General features: G+C 35.1%; 1 protein-coding gene and 1 long non-coding RNA gene across 4 annotated transcripts; one reads left to right on the forward strand and one right to left on the reverse strand.

Annotated features, from left to right (window-relative positions):
• The first annotated feature begins 1,426 nt into the window (after positions 1-1,426).
• Positions 1,427-2,644, forward strand: LOC113278006. The gene is made up of 4 exons (XR_003325261.1): positions 1,427-1,579; positions 1,699-1,859; positions 1,995-2,050; positions 2,318-2,644. It is a non-coding gene; the product is annotated as an uncharacterized LOC113278006 (long non-coding RNA).
• Positions 2,645-12,330: 9,686 nt separating this feature from the next.
• Positions 12,331-18,148, reverse strand: LOC113283291 (probable serine/threonine-protein kinase mps1). Of its 3 annotated transcripts, none has more exons than XM_026532498.1 (7): positions 17,682-18,148; positions 17,089-17,418; positions 15,959-16,926; positions 14,789-14,870; positions 14,511-14,704; positions 13,331-13,492; positions 12,331-13,107 (listed from the first exon to the last, which is right to left on the reverse strand). In XM_026532498.1, exons 1-7 carry the CDS (start codon positions 17,851-17,853, stop codon positions 12,550-12,552), a joined length of 2,466 nt encoding a protein of 821 aa, XP_026388283.1. In that variant the 5' UTR covers positions 17,854-18,148; the 3' UTR covers positions 12,331-12,549. The 3 variants fall into 3 exon arrangements, with proteins under 3 accessions (XP_026388283.1, XP_026388282.1, XP_026388284.1); XM_026532497.1 differs by having other exon boundaries at positions 15,959-16,998; XM_026532499.1 differs by lacking the exon at positions 14,789-14,870 and having other exon boundaries at positions 14,511-14,711; positions 15,959-16,998.
• Positions 18,149-18,842: the final 694 nt, after the last annotated feature.

An 18,842-nucleotide genomic window follows, 5' to 3' on the forward strand; every position in this document is an offset into this window, starting at 1 on the left:
ATAATTGTTGTTATTATAGTGATCCTATAGAGTTTGGTTAAGTACGAACCTGTTATCAAGCAATCACACTTTGATTGTCTTATTGTCTCGATCTCGTATCCATAGACGATCACACAAAATGTGAATACCAATTTGTAGTATTGTCACGACTTTGTCCATAGACAATCACTTTAGGTAAGAGGACTTATAGGTAGATAATTTAAATATTGTGGTGTATTTGGGTACCCTCGTCTTTTCATCTATATACCATTTAAGAGATGCATACACCATTCTCTATATAAAAATAGAGTTTTTTCGAGCAATGTGGTTAATCGGAGCTTCTGGTTGATTGTGGCCCCACCATTCTAAATTTCAGTCAATAGAATTTCGAGAAAATCTTTTGGTCCCACGAAATATTATTTGTCCAATCATATTCTATAAATTATTTACCTAAAATTATAAAATTTAAATAATCTAAAAAAATTACCAAAGAAACATAAAAAAAAATATAACACAACCAAAAAATAGAATTTTTTTTTTTGTTAAAATTAACTATGAAGTATTCATTGTGATTTCATCATAAAATTAAATCGATCATAAAAATAAATAAAAAAATGTCCAAGTCCAGTGTCCAATTACACTTCTTATAACTTATAATAAAACTCACCTATTTACAATTCCAGACTACCAATAATTAAAACCCCTCATTTAAAATTGCAATTACCCGTCCAAATGATATGAAATTATCGGATTATTGATAAAATTTATATCAACAATAAAAAGAAGAATACCTGATATGTGAATAGTCGCTGTTAGATAAGGGGATCTTCTTTCTCTGGGGCTTATAAAAGGCTTTGTTTATCCTGTAAATTATAGAGAACACAAAATCATTAAGAGGAAATCATGTTGATGGTGTTAGAACATAATAATCAAGCAAATAAGCAAACAAAAAAATAGTAATAAGATTGCGGAGAAAAAATGATTCATGCCATTTTTTTTGAATATTATTATTGCATAAAAATAACAAAAAAATAAATTCTTAATAATTTCGACCCATAAAAATATTAAAAGAAAATTAAAGAAATTTCTATTCTCGGAACCGTAGAAGTTATTTTGGAAAAATAACTCAACAAATAAATGTAGCAATTCAAAATATAGTGGACATCCAAAAATATAATATATTGTTTTATGTTTTTGCATGTAAAAATGGCAAAAAAATATTGGATGCATGAAATTTACGGTAAAATACCTTTGGTAAAAAGTTAAAGGTAGACCCGTGATTTTCATAATCTAAACTTGCCAAAAATAATACAACAACTAAATGCAGCAGGCCGTAAAAATAAAAATCCTATACTATATTTTTAGACATTTAATTATTTTTTATTTAAAAAAAATCTTTTTATTGTGGGTAATATATCACTTTATATAAAGAATCGAGCATAAGCAAATCCCATCGTTTAACGCCGCTTCTCTCTTCTAATGGTGTTTCGTTTTTTTTCTTCCTTTTTCCTGATTTTGTTATCTGATCCCGATATGTTGTTGTTTTGTAGATATCCCTAAACGTTGATCGGTATTGTAAATGCGTAATGTCATTTGAATGGTAAATCTCCTCACTTCAAATGTTCTTTGGCTTTCCTTTTCCCCTTTGTTAAGATAGATAATGATTTCATGCAGAGTTCAAGGAAGGAGATAAATTTTTATACAAGGTTTGTTTTGTAGATAAGATGGATGGCGACTTTAAAGTCATAAGAAAAATCTTTTGGTGCACCACTGTAAGCGCAGTACGTGATCATGATGAAATCATTTTTTAAAATGTTGCAACCGCAATTATTGGTCGGGATGGAATCGTTTTTATTTTCTAGCTTCGATTAAAAAAGAAGGTAATATCAACATCATAATTTTTATTCTTCGTCGTTGTTGTTGTTTTTTGTTTTTTTTTTTGTATAACACGTATAACTTACGAGTTTAACAAGGATTTGGAAAAGATCTTGATTCACTTATCCTGGAAAATTTAGGACAAGGAAGTCAACTTTTTTAAATGAAGATCATAAGTCCATCGAGGAGGGAGAAAGTAAGTAATTAGTAGTCCATTTTCTTTTCTTTTTTTTCTAACTATATGAGTTAATTATTGGTCAAAAACTTGAACAAATAAAAAAATTTCTCTCTAACTATTTGTATTTATGTCGGAGTATATTTGTTCCTGTATTTTCCCTATAGTGATATACTGGAAAAGGTAAGTGACGAATGTTATCCGGGAAAGCTGTCCCACTTGATGTTTTTTTGTTAATTAACATTTTTACTTTGAGTTAGGGTCCTAAGTTAATTGTTCACTTTACAGATGACTGGCAAAGATAAGGATTTCAATTTTCAGATATATGGAAACTTCTGATTTGTTGAATGAGTTTTCTAGAGACGGATATAAAGCGGATCATGATCTAGAGTTGATGACCGTTCAATAGAAATAAAAGGAAATCCCTCGAAAAGTTTGCATCCTTCCATAGTTTTGTTAGCGTTTTTGTTCAATTTTCACTTAGTCATAGAACACTACAAAATCCGATCATAATTAACGAAGGCATCTTGAACAGTCAAACAAAAGCTAGAAGACATTTTTTCAATTGTATTCCTATACTTTTACATGATTTGTGTTCATCTAATTCAAGTTTAATCTCAATGACAAGGTCGTATTTTTTATGTAAATGAAGTGTTATATATCATACGAAAGTAGCTTTTGCTGAGAAATCATCAAGCACATTCTTTTCAATTTAAGAAATAAGTTTTTGTCTGCATTTCAAAGCAAAAAATACCAAGCTTAAATACTTATCCAATACTTGATGTCTTTTAGATTTTTTTTTTATGGCTTACTGTTTGTTGAACCACGGGTATGGAAGAAAATCAGTTTTTGAGAATTCTTTTAAGTACCATTAACGGAGGAGCTCAGGCAGTAATTACTACCCGGACATTTCTGTCCACTGAGAATGAGTTTCTCAATGCAGTAATCGCAGCCTCATATAGAGATTTGGTAAGAAATATATTCAAAAAATAGTACGTCGCTCATGCTGCTATTCTCTCTCTTCAAGATGACAAGATCAATGAAATAAATAAACGCATCGCGGCCCTGTTTCCAGGAGAATGACGTGAATACCTGAGCAGGGATTATGTATCTTGTACTGCTAATAATTACACTGAAGCAATGCAGTTGTATCATAAAGAATTTTTACTGCTAATAATGCCTCATGAATTAAAATTGAAAATTGGACTGCCAATTATTCTCTTGAGTGGACTAACCAGGGACCAAGACATTGCTGCGGCCACAAGGTTGATTATAACAGAGCTACTAGAACATGAAATTGTTGCGGAAGTGTTTACATGAGCTGCAGTCGGGGAAGAAGTGGTGATAGGAAAAAGTGTGATGAAATCAAGGGACACCGTACCACTAACTAGATGTCAGCTTTCAATGAAAATTTCCATTGCAATGAACACTGACAGATGCAAGGCTTACACATTGTTGGGTTTTACTTGGAGGTTGACAATCCGTCATACATTGGATTTTCAAATACAGCTACGGAACCATCAAAACAAAAATCACTATCATCAGAAAGAATGATTTACCAGATGGATACACCAAAACCATTGTCCATCAACACAATCCTGAAAATTTCGGGACTATAGACCATATAATTCTCCAAGCAGTGGCCTATGATGGGAATCATTAATAGAGGAAGGTTAGAATGATTTGGGTCCTTAATTAGAGTTTTGCTTTATGTTTAATTAGGAAAATGAGTTTTGCTTTTATTTTTCTTAGAAATAGATTTGTTTAGAAATCACAAACAATTCCAAGTTTGTTATAGTTTCCCTTTTAGTAAATGTTATGGTTCCCTTTTAGTAAATGTCATATTTAGCCTTCTTTTATTCATTTTTTTCTTACACACTTAGACGCATCGCAATTGCCAAACAATAACGCATCTCAGACGAACCTGCATTTCCCTGTTTTTTCAAGGACACACTTGCCTGCTTCTTTGACGAACCTGCATTTCCCTCATGTGCCTTCACAAACACATTCCTCTTGAGATTTGCTTCTCTATCTATATCTGCATCGTATACACAAAACTGAGAAAACGTTGGACTTATAGTAGGAAAAAGAGATGAAGACTACAAAGAAAGAAAAAAATTACACCATGTTATCCTCTCTATATATAAACCAAATGTAAGCGATCTTTAACCCAAAAAATTTCACATGATGAAACTAGAAAATCTTCGTAGTATAAATAGGTATGAGTATCACTACCTACACGCGGTAATCAAAAACAACAACAAAAAATGGCAGAAAACAACAGATTCACAAAAGAAAGAACACAGAAGACTTGCAGAACAACTATGAAAAGGAAAAGTATACTTATCTCTACCTTGAAGAACTTCACGACCAGGAAAAAAAAAGAGACTTACAAAGACGACAAAGAAACCATAGGCGAAAGGATGTGAATCTTCGATTTGATAAGAATGATATGGTTTTATTCAACCAACCAAAACAAATTTAATAATCGGGAATACAACTAAGGAGCCATCAAAACCATAGACGACAAAGAATGTTTGCTATTTTCGATCAATTCTTTGTTGGTTGATGAATCACCAATATTAAAATTTTGTTGTTATCAATAATTTTGGCCCTTTTTGTTCATTTTATTTTCTTGCACACTTATTGGGATTACTATGGTGTTGTGATATATAATCTCTGTATAAAAATAGCATTCAATATTCCACAAGCAATAAACAGACCCGTGCGTCGCACGGGTGACAAACTAGTTTTTGTAATCAGAAAGTTAGACGTGCCATTTATACTCAAGTAAACTGAACTTTAAACTTTATGCATATGCTTTAAACGACTTAACCTTATGCCAAGTACGTCAGCCTTTATTTTTCCAAACCAAAAAACTTAATCTTGAATCAATCTTTATATGCTCTCACTGCAACTTTATACTCTTACTACAATCAATATGATTTCCTTAATGATCTTGAGATAAGCTTGGGCTGAGACAAGTATACCACTGTCTCAATGAACAGACATGTTTTCGTCGTAACATATAACTAGCATACATATGGCTCAAATGAGATATGTCCAACAAGGCATTTAACATCTCCGACATCTCTAAGAGATTCATCTAACTCAATTGAGGTATGGTTGTCGAGACAATTAACATCTCCGAAGAGATTCATCTGTCTCAATTGAGGTATTTCTGTCAAGACATTTAACATCTCCTAAGAGATACATCTCCGAGGAGAACAACTGGCTCAATTAAAGTATATCCGACAAGACATTTATGTGTATCACTCGAGACTTGATCTTCGAAAATATCTTCATTTGTATCTCAAAAGAAACCTTGATCTTTGAAGAGATCTTTATTTTTGCCCAAAAGAGTAGTGTCTCCGAAGAAACTTGTTATGTGCTCATTACAAGCTGTATCGAAAGGGACTTTTTGTATTGATCTCCCACTGATCTTTCGTTCCTTAAATAACATAAACATCGCTAAACAGATAATATAATAAACAAAACAAATGTTATCATTCTCCCACTGTTTTTCTGGACAGTGTTGTTTGTACTACGGGTATGCCAAAGTGCAAAACATATATGCATATATATCAAATCTATATTATAAAAATAAGTGTTATGTATGTAGCCTCACAAATCCGACCATCGATTTCGTCATCCGGCGGTCCGGATTGCTCGGTTATATATTTTATATAAAAGTATATAGTCAGCCGTCGGATCGCTGAGTTTCCTGATTTGGCCAGACTTAAAATTCCAAACGGACAAAAAAAAAAAACGATTCTCATACAACTCCGTCTGTTACTTGCGTACAAATACCAACTGGATTTCTTTTATAGAACAAATATCAAAGTTATCCAGCTGTGCCTAATATAAAAAACTCTGGGTAATCAAGTTTATGGAACCTTTATCAACCGTCTAGCCTTGAAAACAGAATCATAAACTTAGCTTTTAATTGGTTTTCTGATGATCGGTTATCGATGGAACAAGTTTTGCAGTTAGTTTTTAATTTGAGTTGATATTATCGATGGAAAAGGATGATATCGCTGTTATTGAAAGATGGGTTTTCATCTTCTATTGGAATTTTATTAGCTATGGAGGATGGTGGATTGACTAAAGTTGCAAATTTGATGTTTTTTTTCGAAGCATGAAATTCATTAAACTACTACGAAATTGTTACACGAGGGTATATAATACCCCAAGATTCTTCAAATACATTTTGAATGGTATACAAATTTGATGGTAAATCCTTAGAGAAACCACAGTGGGCGATCAAACCCATAAATATGGTCTAGCAACGAAACGTAGTGGGACGGACTAAAGAGCAAAATCCTGACTATAACCAAATCCTGGACTATATTTGGTCTGGGACCAAGACCAAACCCAAATATAGTCGAACGAACTTAAAGTGTACGCTTGTTAACGGGCGAACGTATAATGTACGTTTCATGTGGGGTGGTTGTATAGTCCCCGTTCCATGAGTTGTTGTGTATGGATCACATTATATCTTCGCCTGGTTACCTATCAGGCGTACATTATATGCCCGCATCACATATGGGCTCACATTATATGTTCGCTCGATCATATATAGTCCACTACCGTAGCGTTACAACACAGACTAAACCAAAAATTTGGTCTTTTTTTTGCTCTTTAGTCTTGATCGCACCACCGCAGTTGCTCTTAGACAAATTATTTCAATTAACACCATTTATTTTAAATGATATGTATATCACCAACAATTCATCTAAAGATTAGGCGACGATGCATTCTTGGCATTGGCCCCTCGATAGTAACCAGATGAGCAAGCAAGCTGGTAAGTGGATATGAGAATGTTTAAGAGGCCACATACGCGAAGATAAGTCCCGGCTAATTTTATATGACCAATGAAACATTGGGGCATGTTTAAGTGGCTACGGTCGGGGCTGTAAGCCTCGGATAATTTGACACAACCAACAAATTAGGGCATGCTTAATAGGCCACGTCCGGGGCTGTAAGCTCTGGTTAATTTGACATGTCCAACAAAACAATAGGATATGCCTAAGAGGCAACGGCCGGGGTTGTAATCCCCAGAGAATTTGACACGTTCATCAAAACAATAGGACATGCCTAAGAGGCAACGACCCCGGCTAATTTGACACCTCCATCAAAATAATAGGACATGCCTAAGAGGCAACGGTCGGGGCTGTAAGCCCCGACTAATTTGATAGTTCTAATATAATTAGTTTTGATAATGACTAAAATTTTATGGGAAAATCGAAAAAGGTTGAGCCCCGGTCATAAGTGAGGGTGATACCTAGTATAACATATAGGCATATTTGATGGGTTTCCTTCTAGCGGTGGTCTTTTTATCTACGAGTAATTTTATATATAGAATCTCTATTCTCTCATATTTTTTCAATTTTCTAATATATTTTTATATTTAAAGGGTCCCAATGAATGTGTTATCGGACCGACCGATCGAGCGAAGCAAGGGAGGGAGGACCTTCTATATGGTCAATTTTTTGTAAAATGTATGTGATCAAATTTTTTACAATTTTTTTTATATGATCAATTGACACAAAAAGATTGGAAATGATCCGGGCCGAAAAACCAAAAATGTCCCTCTGAATCAAAATTTTCTTTTTTTTTCCTTTAGGCATTTCGTAAATAACCCGAAGAGGAAGAGCAAATAGGTGTTAGACATTTTCGTAAATAAACCGAAGAGGAAGGGAAAATAGGTACTAGACATTTTGGTAAATAAACCAAAAAGAAAGGGTAAGTATGTATAAGAGTCAAATTGTATTATAATTCCTTATGTATCATATTTTTTCAGGTGTATAATTGGCAAGTAGATTAGAATATAACATATCTAAAAATCCGTGGCTCGGAATTTTACAAATTTTATCTCAGTGGATAGATTTTAAAGAGATCTACACAATGAGTACAAATAACAATATCTAATTTTTATGAAACATTCGGAGATGTTTATCATTTTAGGCACAATTTTCAAAAATTGATTTCATAGTCATTATGCAGACCACCACAAAGTATGCATAACACGTTATGTAGTCATATTTTGGTTCATGCATCAACTAATTTTCTATTGCAACCAATAAAACGATGTACTCTCTCTGTTTCAGGAAAAGTGATACTTTCACTTTAGGCACAAATTTTCTTTTACAGGCCAATTGCTGCAGTGTTTTCTTTTTTCTTCGATCAGCCCTTCCCACCGTGGTAGCGGTGTTCTAGTAATACTAAAACTTTTTATAAATACCCCACCACGCAAACACAAGTATATTTTTTATTAATCTTAACCGTTGATCTCAAATTTTGGGCTAAGCATATATACCATCTTAATGATGGGCTTGTTTTCATATGTGAAAAGTCAAATGTTATAATTTTACTAGTATGTCCATAGAGGGACCACTTCTCTCTCCATTTTCTCTCTTAATACTAAGAGCAAGTCTTATGGTGGAATTCATCCATCTTCCATCTTCCACGCCACCTCAGCACTTGGAACTGTGGATGGAAGCGCAAGTGTAATGGTGGAATAGTAGAAACGCTATTCTTAATGGAGCTAAAAAAACGCAATTAAGAATGGAGCTAAAAAAAAAAACGCAATTAAGAATGGAGCTTTTTTTCAGCCGTTAGATTTCAACAACTCATTTTAAATCTACGGATTTAAAAAAACGCAATTAAGAATTGCGTTTTTTTAACTCCATTTTTAATTGCATTTAACGCTATTCGTACTGGCGTTCAGATGGATTCCACGAAACCGTGGAACCTTGCTTGGATTTTTTGTGGAAGACCCCAACTTGGAAGCCACCAGACTTGACATTCCATGGTTTTTCCACACTTGGAATAGTTTGGATTCCACCATAAGACTTGCTCTTAAAGGGGACCACTTCTCTTTCCCCTTTCTCTAATATCAAATGAGTGGGAATCAAATGATAGATTAGGAAAAAACATGAAAAAATGGTTACAATGATTAGTTTCCTTAATTTTTGTGAAAACCAAACAAACCTATTTTATAGAAACAGAGCGAGTATGTTTAATCAAAATTTACCATAGAACCTTTTCGGCAAGATGCATAGGAATAAACATAAAAACTAGTACAGCAAAAACTCCATATATTGATACTTTATATATTAATAAACTCTATATATTAATAAAAAATCACAGTCCCAACTTGGGCCAGTTACAAATAGTAATAACCTCCATATTTTATTATTAATAGATTTTTCCAATCCCGCCATAAGGAGTTTACCTCTATATATTAATATAATCGTCATTATTGAAAATTTATAGTTCTTATTGCATCAAAATTTATACTTGTTTGAGAAAATGATGTAACTTTTTGGATTCTTATCACATCTTTTGATTTGCGGATGCGCAAGACCTCATTATTATTGGTACATTCTTGTTGAAGCCAAAACATTTTCAACTGGTCGAGCATATTTAGAGCTTCTTGGCATGAAACTTTTGGTATCTCTGTAACGTCATCATCAGGATTATCTCCCAATGCTTCTTGTCTAATGCCATCGATGATTTCTTCTTTAGTTGAAGCATATAAGGCTTCTTGTTCATTTGGAATGATTAATGAAGATGTATTATTTGGTATACCTCCCTATATTAATAAACTGCATGTATTAATAATTTTGTGAAGTCCCAAAACTATTAATATATAATATATAGAGTTTTTATAGATGTCTACATTTATGAGATTACTCTCTGGCGGACGACCCGAAACTTGCTACTAGAAAAAGGCTTTGAATTTGGATTTGGATTTGGCATGGGAGTAGGCGTGAGATGTTGATGAAGAGAGAGAGATTGGGTTTGAAGCTTTAGCTGCTATCGAAAGAGAGAGGGATTTGGAAGCTAGGTTTTTTTTCTTCTCCTTAGCGATTAAGAGAGAGAGAGATTTGGGGGTTAGGGTTCTTCTGTTAGATTAAGAGATAAAGAGATTGGGGGATTGGAGTTCTTCTGGTGGCTGCTATTGAGAGAGAGAAAGAGATTTGGGGTTCTTCTGTTAGGTGGTGATTAAGATAGAAAGAGATGGCGGCAAGAGCGATCGCGAAAAAGATTTATGTGAATCCTCAAGCATTATCGATGATTCGTGTTTTTGTATCCCCTGGAATAGATAGAACACGGTCTTGCTCTGAAATGGTTAAAGCAACTGTTAAAACTTCGTCTGCAGTAGATGAATCCAAAACAAGAAAAGCAATGGTTTGTGATGATGTGTGGAAAACAAAAATTGTTGAAGAGATTGAGGAAACTGGTTTGAAATTGCTCCACCTGCTCCGAAAAGCTACGTGATGAAGAAGATGAGATGTTTATTGACTCAAACGATAAAGTGGTTAATTATATGAAACCCATATATAAGCTGTGGAGTAAAAGGATTAAAGAGGAGGAGCGGAAACTTCTACAAGAGGGATGGACACACCTGAGAGATTCATTACTTGGTACACCAGGATTGGAAACATGTCATATTTGATCACTATTATCTATCCAGCACCACATTGGGTCAGGAGGAGAAGAAATTTTTAAATTTGCAACTGCTTCACCTCACACAGGGTTAATTGATGTTAGGAGATTAGCATTACAACGTCCAGGTCCGTATGGATTACCAAGACAAGTAGTCGTGGGTGTGGTATGTATTACCACCAAGGATGCATTTCTCTTGTATAATCCTACCACTGGTGATACATCACCTTGGATTCAAACTAGCACCACTCGGAAAGGAAAAGCTAGGCGCCAAGTTGAGTCCATCGCTTTAGGATTTGATCACCAATTTGTGGGAAGTCGTCATAAAGTCATATGCATATCAAGAAATGTGAAGAAAAGATCTGCTCCTCCTGAACCTAAAGATGATTTTCTGGTTGTGGAGGTTTTGACTGTTCGTGATCGTACATGGGATATTGGTGAACATGAATGGAGAGAATTGGAGTCTACCCCACATTCTTTCGTTGTGGGAGATAAGTTTGTATTTCTAGATGGTCCTCTCTATATGGATGGTAGGATATATTGGCAGTGTCGCTATCAGAGATTACATGAATCTATTCTTGAATTCGATATTGGAAGGGAAGAGTTCATTCATATTCCCATTTCTAAATTTCTCATTCAAGAGTTCATGGATTCTTCAAAACACATATGGTCAATGCTGATGGAAGTCGATGGGAAATTAGCTATATTAAAGAGTACATCAGATGAGGAAACTTCTTCGTTATGGATATGTTATCATTCACCATGTGGCGAGGTCAAATGGTCGAAAGAGAAGATCCCAGTACCTTATGCTTATGTTGTATCTCCAGGTTTTTCCATTGAAGCTCTTAGAAGGAAAGATCTCATCTTCATACGCTCACGTGGTCGTATTTCCTATTATAATCGAAAGACAAAGGTATCGCTGTCCCTAAAGATTCCGACTTCGCCCATCCATGACCACTTTGATTGCGGAAGGATGACACAATTCTAGGTGCTACTGGAAATTACAACGCTCATCTTGTCGCATACTCCGACCTAATCTGGCCTCGAGTTGCTGAGGAGTTTGTAACAGCTCTAGGATTAAGTTTTAACCCCTTTGTCACTCTGGTGAGGTTGGATCTTCTACTATGCCTCATAAGGTGAATCCAATAGATTTCGAGAACACTAAGAGTAACCATGGACTGCCCAATGATGGACTATCTCACCTGAGCACAAATTAGCCTATTTTACGCTGGCAGGTAATCAGGATCTTGATTTTCTTCAGGTAGTCTTTTGTTTTAGATGCCCGTACACCAACTGTATATCTATACTTCAAAGAATCTCCAAGTAATTTGTCTTTCTCCTTATCAGGTGACGCGAAGATATGGTGTTCCTGAGCCCTATGAGAAGCTGAAGGAACTAACCAGAGGCAAAGGAATCTCTAAAGCTAGTATCAGAAAATTCGTTTTAGGTTTGGAGATGCCCACAGACGCAAAAGCTAATCTTTTGGAACTTGCACCTCACGCCTACATAGGCCAAGCGACCAATTTAGGCAAGGATGTAATCAGTTTGTTGACGTAGTGAATGGTGTTCATGCCTTGTACTTGATTGAAGTTACAGTTATGCTCTAATTTTGAGACATTGTCAAATGTGTATAAGCATGAGAGATGAGCAAGACCTAGTATTATCTTCAAATTTTGAAGCAATTACTGTCATATGCATCATATACAAATCCAACAAAGATGCTCCTTTATATTTCAAGACTAGTGCTATCAAAATCCGACTGCTTAGAGGCCCATCCCCATTGTGTTGTGGACTCGAGCTTCCTCAAATTAGGAACCTAACCCCAAAAAAATATTCAAGGGCACGGATAAGTAATATCAAAAATCATATGTAAAGCTACACACATAACAGTTTGTATCTTGCAGTAAAATGTATCACAACAACACAATCTACACTAATTTCTCATCTGTGGACGAAATAAAACAACAGTTGCACATAATGAGATCATAGAACTGCACAAACGAGGGATGGGATATAAATGGGCACTACAAGCTAAAATAGTTGAGTTTACAGAAGTGGTGGATCTTCTATTCTACATCTTTCCCGATATTTAAGTGTTCGATTTGCTGACCAAGTCTTAAAAATTGCAATATCAACTCAGAGTGCTTCTCTTGTGATGCCGAAGAGATATTCAACAGTGATGACAATGGTTTACTGGTGTCTGTCCAACCATTTAGGATCTGAGAACATAACCTAGATGCTTCCTGCAGTTTATGTCTTGGGTCTAGCTGGGGGCAAGATAAGTGAGAAGTCGGTATTGGAGGGACTAGGAAGGGATGTTGGAGCAACTGAGGTATCCGCCACCTTTCATTGCGATCCCATGCAAGGCATTTCTTCATTAGATCAATTAACAATGGATTTGAAACTGGTCCATAGGGGATTTCATGATTCCTATCTGTGATCGCCTTGAATTTTGTAAAGAAAGTCTTGTATTCGGCAAATGGTGTTCTCCCATAGACCATTTGATACAGGATGCAGCCAAGGGACCAGATATCTGATGGTCGACCACACTTTATAGCATTTCCATCAGAATCAGTTTCATTGCACATGAAAGCTTCTGGAGACATGTAGCTCACTGTACCAGCCTGCAGTTACATATAACACGTGAGAAGTAGCACTACGTGGACACCCGAAAGTTAAGACATTCATTTTAACTCTGAGAATATTGTTATATGGAAAAGGTGGGTGCAATCTTGCAACTATAAACACCCATAAGCAGGGCTAATTTTCTACTCTTTCCATATTCGTATACTGTGGGGAGAAAAAAAAAGGTGAAGATGAATATTACAAATATAAAGATGAGTAAACCTGTGAGTCCCGCTGAATGTTAGTCGTATCATTATTTATAGCTTTCGCAATCCCAAAATCAATCAGCTTCAAGGAGCCTCTGACAAGGAGGAAATTAGCTGGCTTCAAATCAGAGTGCACAATACGCTCCTCATGTATTGTGTTTACAGCTTGAAGTATTTGCTGCCAAAAGTACTAACACGTCAATTAAGAACATAATTACTTACAAAAAATTCATGGATACATGAGTTTAATTATTAATATAATCAAATCATGAACAAAAGTATCAGCAGCTTAAACTGCCAACAAAAATCTAGTATTGAGCAATCTGAAACAAGAATTAGTACTTCGGAACTAGAAGACCAGGTGATAGGAAACATCATAACATAGTTAATTACATTTGTATTCTATATTTATGGACCCTTCCACAGCAATTCCTTAACTTGCTGTTTCACAAAGGAAACATTTGAAATATCTTTCTAGGAGCAATATCTAATTAGCAGATTATAGCCAACTGCCTTATTGGGCTGGAAACAACCGGTCACCATTAGAATGATGACATTGAAAGTCAAGCTTATTAAAACATGAACTATCTACCTCACAGTGTATACTATTATTATTAAGTGAGAAACTTCCAATTTTACGGATCTCACAAGATTGAATGCTAGTTATGCTCAAAGCTTGGGAGCTACAGATATATTAAATCATAAGATCAATGATGGAAAACATTATTTTGTGGTATCAGCAGTGATCAGGCGTAACACAGGGTTAATGTGAACAAGCCAATTTAAATCCTTAATCATTTAACTGAAGATTTTCACATGATGCAGAATATGAACGAATTGTCTCAACTATTGATGTTCTAATGTAAAAAGAGGGTGTTCTTACAAGTAAAAAGTATAAGTCAGTTCATAATTAGCATTTTCTCATTGGTGTTTGTGGGAAATTCTGGTAAGAATGAAAACTACTCAAAACTGGTTTGTTCCAACTGTAGAAGCCAGTTTTAACATCCCAGAAATCTTCACAGAGCTGAGTCTTAATGGCCACATGTGAAACAATCTTAAGAGAAATGTCATAATTTCTGTTTCGGAAAAGAAAATTAAGAGGTAGAACAATAAGGAATGAAGAGAAAAAGTATGAGCTATTCAAATCACATGCACCACCAGCTAAACAAAAATGAGAAAGATAGGTGGTAAATGACCTTCCAATAGAACCGCAACCAATTTTCGTCCATACTCAAGTTGGAGCGCTCCATTTCTTTCCACTCGTGGGACAGCATATGAGCCAAATCAATCTCTCCATATTCTAGTACCATGTATACATATCCATCATCCTTGATTTTCCCATCCTTGATACTCATGGCGCCATTCAATACTTCCTTGAGCAAAATCTTATCTGTCACCTAAGAAAGAAGGTCGATATCAAGAGAAATGCAAATGAAATTATGAAAGCATGGAGAGAACAGAATAAAAAATTAACCTGTTATCCTTGAGTTGGACTTGTCTGTTACTTGTATGAAAGTCACAATTTTGATTAACCATCTAATGATGTACTCAGTCATCTGTACAGAAATTTCATTTCACAAATACTTACACAGACAGTAATGAGCATGATGTATCATGTAACCACAGGCAAATGATCCTTCCTACAAACATTAGACAAGCTATTGCTAATTTGCTACAGATCCGTCAAACAGTTTACAGTAAAACCTCACCAGTTAATTAGGTTGGGACTGCAAAATAACAAGTTATTAATTTATTGAAGTACTAATTCAACTAAGAAAACCTATTCCAGACTGTAAAATAATAATGTTTTAGCTAAGTATTGATTTAACGCGAATTAGTTTATCAAAGTTTTACTGTAGTGCAGACACCTAGGATTTCTAAAGCAAGACAAATCTACTGTGGAGTAGATTGTTTTGTTATTTAATACTAACAGTTTTTTAAGGTAATCATTAATAGTTACTTGGGTGGATAATTTCGTTCAAAAAGTGCACTACCTTATTACCACGGTATACTGTAGAGAATTAGAAAACCAAGCAACTAAATAATTTAGAAATAAATGGTACTTACAATTTCATCCAAGAAATATTCAAAAGTCTGAACCATGAAGTTAGTAAATCATATATCTATATTCAACGAAAAAGTTAGTCCCATCCAGAAATTTTCCGAGTATCAGAATACAACACAATTCTATAGTGTTCCAAAAGTTTCACTAGTTGATCCTCTTTATCATAAAACTATTTCAGTATCCAGAAACTTATTCCTTGTCTTTGCTAGGTATTACTTTACATGAGAATCTATAGATTCCCACTGCTGTTAAATAAGAACACAGAAAAGAAAGAAACCCTCAGATTGCCTAATTTTCTAATTTGACTAAACAAATCTGTATCACAATCTGAGCATATTAAGCTACCTTGCCCTAACTTACGATTGGTAGATATTGTGTGCTCCAATTGCCCATTAAATAAAAGATATATATAGAAGTTATAAAACATTGACGGTGGAAAAGCAATAAAACTTGGTATGAGTAATTTTTTTCTATTTTTCCCAAATTTTCTAATGCACCAAACACGATGGAAAGAACCACTCACACATAACTATATAACATAAAGATGTTATAAGAAAATTGGTAACAAATGGTTATTACCTCATAATCAATCAGTTGTATAATGTTCTTCCTCCCTTTCAGCTTGTTTAGATATTCGATTTCCTGACAAAACCCAAAAGCAGTAGAGTAATCACGACCTTTTAGCTTAATCTTCTTTAGAGCATAGATGGTACAATCTGATGTAATGACCTTGTGAACCTCACTGCTTCCTCCACTACCAATCTTCCCCAGCTTCTGATACAGCGTCCCATTAACTTTAAAGAACACATCTGGATTATAACCTTTCTTGCGAGGAGCTGATGAACCTTTGCCACTTAAGGATTTAGAAGGCTTATCAGGATTAGATGACTCCGGTCTAGCATCTGAATATGAGCTTTTCGTTTGAGGAGCTTGTGATTGTACATCGGTAATATCAGCAGAAGACACTTTCTCTTTAATGGAACTATCATGGACAATAGAAGAACCCTTTGCATGGTCATCAACTCCATCCTTCAAACCATCAGTCCCCACAAGCGCACAGCCTGGCTGACCCTTTGAATTATGATGAACTAAAGAAGTTTCCACAGCAGAGATAGATGCTTGGGTTGGCTGGTCAGCTAACTCTGCACTAGCAGATTGAGATGTAGAACATGGTGGGTGCACTGAAAATCCAAGATTTTTAGCTTGAGGGTTTGTATCTACATTTTCGATTTCCATGTGAGAAGTGTTACCACGGCATTGAGCTTCGTATGTTGTAGAACTAAGCATGGGTGCAGATCTCGAATGGACAGATGTCGTAGTCGCACATGATGACTCGACAACTGAAGATTGAACAATCGGATTCTTCCCAACAAACTCCGCAAATTGGTGTTGCTGATCCTGTACCAGCATGCTCCTCTTGGCTAACAACGAAGAAATCCCACTAGTTGACCTCTCGAGAATTCCTAACTTCTGCGAATGTTGCTCGTTCGTATTGTAATTGTGATCTGCTGACATCTCGACATGACTATTCACATCGTAATCCATTTCTGTGAATGCAACAGAACTCATGTGAGACGATAAGTAGTCCATTTCAGTGGCCATAATACGCTCATCGGCCCCTGGAACAAAAGAAAGAGATGGAAAAACATTATGCAGCCAAAGCTGCTTGACAAACTAATTATTGCAAGTTTCTAATGCAAATAACTTACTCTTTTCATCCAAATAAAACTGAACCTTCTTATTCTGACATTCAAACATTGAGATGTTCTGCGGTACATTATTGTTATTATCAGCAACATTATCATTAGGATCTGAACTTGTAAATGTCCCCGTAATGGGAGGTGGGTTAGTCGATGATTCATAAGAATTTCGCTGACGAATTAACTCCTCAGCTGCAGTATTAGACTGTCTTGATGATGCCAAGTCTTGTGATTTGTCGGTCTCTTCTGTAAATCCAGCAATAGAATCAATGGGTCTTGATTTTTGCCTCTGTGGAAGAAAAATACGTCTAGGTTGAATACTACTCGACTGCATTGTACCTGAAAATGTCTCATCCAAATGAGATACTGGTAGAAAAACCACTTAACTTGACTAACCATTTATATCTAGTCACCACTCACTAAACAATTTACAACCCTAAAACATTAGACACAGGAATATACCCACCCTAGAAAATTTCACAGTTATTCACACTAAAAAAATTCAAAAACCCCCCAAATTCAATTTTAATTAGGTTAAAATTTCCAAAAAAAAAAAGAGAAAAATAACTCAACAAAACCCTAACTAGACAAAAATAACTTACAGAGAGGTCTGTGGCGCTTGAGAGCAGCCTGAACATCCCGTAGATAATCCTGGGAATTATTGGAAGAAGAAGTGATGGAAGAGCGAGAAGTATGAGTATCAGCCAGATTCTTATTATCTTTAGATGGCGAAGAAGAAGTTAGGGCTGTTGGAAGGTTAGCCTCCCTCTCCATGATCAGATCTCAAAGGCATTTCTGAACCCCCTACCTAAAAACAAAACTAAACAACTGATAAAAACAAGATGTTTTAGTAATCAGAGTTTATTCGTTGCTGAAGTTTTCTCCATCAATCACTGATATTCAGCTGATTGTGGGGGTTTTTTTTGTGAAGAAGAGGGGAATTTTGTAGATTGGGGAAGAGGGTTTGTGAAGGGACTAGGGTGTATCTCATTTAGGAGAGAGAGAGAATTGATGAAAGTATTGATTTTTTGAATTGAAGAGAAGGGACTTCTTTTTGCCGCTCAGCGATTCGTCTCGCACTTCGAATATAACGGTGTATGGGTTTTTTCTTCAAATACCGTGAATATCCTTGCTGTCGGATGTTGTCTTTCTAGAATCCTAGGCCAACGGTTAGAGCAGAGCATCTCCACCGGTGGGTATAAAAAATCTCCAAGGAAAGTTTAAACTTTGATCCGGTGTTTGAAAACTCACTTATAAAGTGTTTAGATACCATTCTTGAAAGTAAAAGAAATTCAAAAGTTAGTTTCAGAATAATTTCCAGAAGCAAAAAGATTAATTTTTTATGAAACAAAAACATTTCGTTTCCGATTTCTGATTTTGTATCCAAACATGCTATTAAACAGTTATTTTTCAACTTCTAAAAATAAAAAATTAATTTGGATATGTAAAATGAAATAACTTTTAAGATCTACTTACAATCAATTAGTGCACTTTGGAAAAGGTTTTAAAATATTTTTATCGTGGGAAATAACTCCAAAGGCACAAACCTTTTAATTTTTTTGGCTCAAAAGTCACTTTTTATTTTTATCAGATATCTTTAAAAAAAAAAAGGAAAAAAAAAATTAAGAGAAAAGCTATTTTTACTAAAGGAAAAGCTGATTTTGGTCTAACATATTTGGATTTGGATGATAAGCTTTCTCCGTTAAATATCAATCCAACAAGTTAATGAGAATGATCACGTAATCCTATTAAAGAATGTTTCT

The sequence above is a fragment of the Papaver somniferum genome, chromosome 5 (genome assembly GCF_003573695.1).
Source record: "Papaver somniferum cultivar HN1 chromosome 5, ASM357369v1, whole genome shotgun sequence".
Lineage (NCBI taxonomy): Eukaryota > Viridiplantae > Streptophyta > Magnoliopsida > Ranunculales > Papaveraceae > Papaver > Papaver somniferum.

Excerpts from the sequence above, each read along its gene's own strand:
- LOC113283291 (XM_026532497.1), bottom strand. The coding sequence starts at position 17,853 with ATGGAGAGGGAGGCTAACCTTCCAACAGCCCTAACTTCTTCTTCGCCA. Across the intron at positions 17,419-17,681 it reads CAAGCGCCACAGACCTCTCT|GTACAATGCAGTCGAGTAGT; the intron begins GTAAGTTATTTT and ends AGACATTTTCAG. Across the intron at positions 14,705-14,788 it reads GTCCAACTCAAGGATAACAG|ATAAGATTTTGCTCAAGGAA; the intron begins GTTAATTTTTTA and ends CTTAGGTGACAG.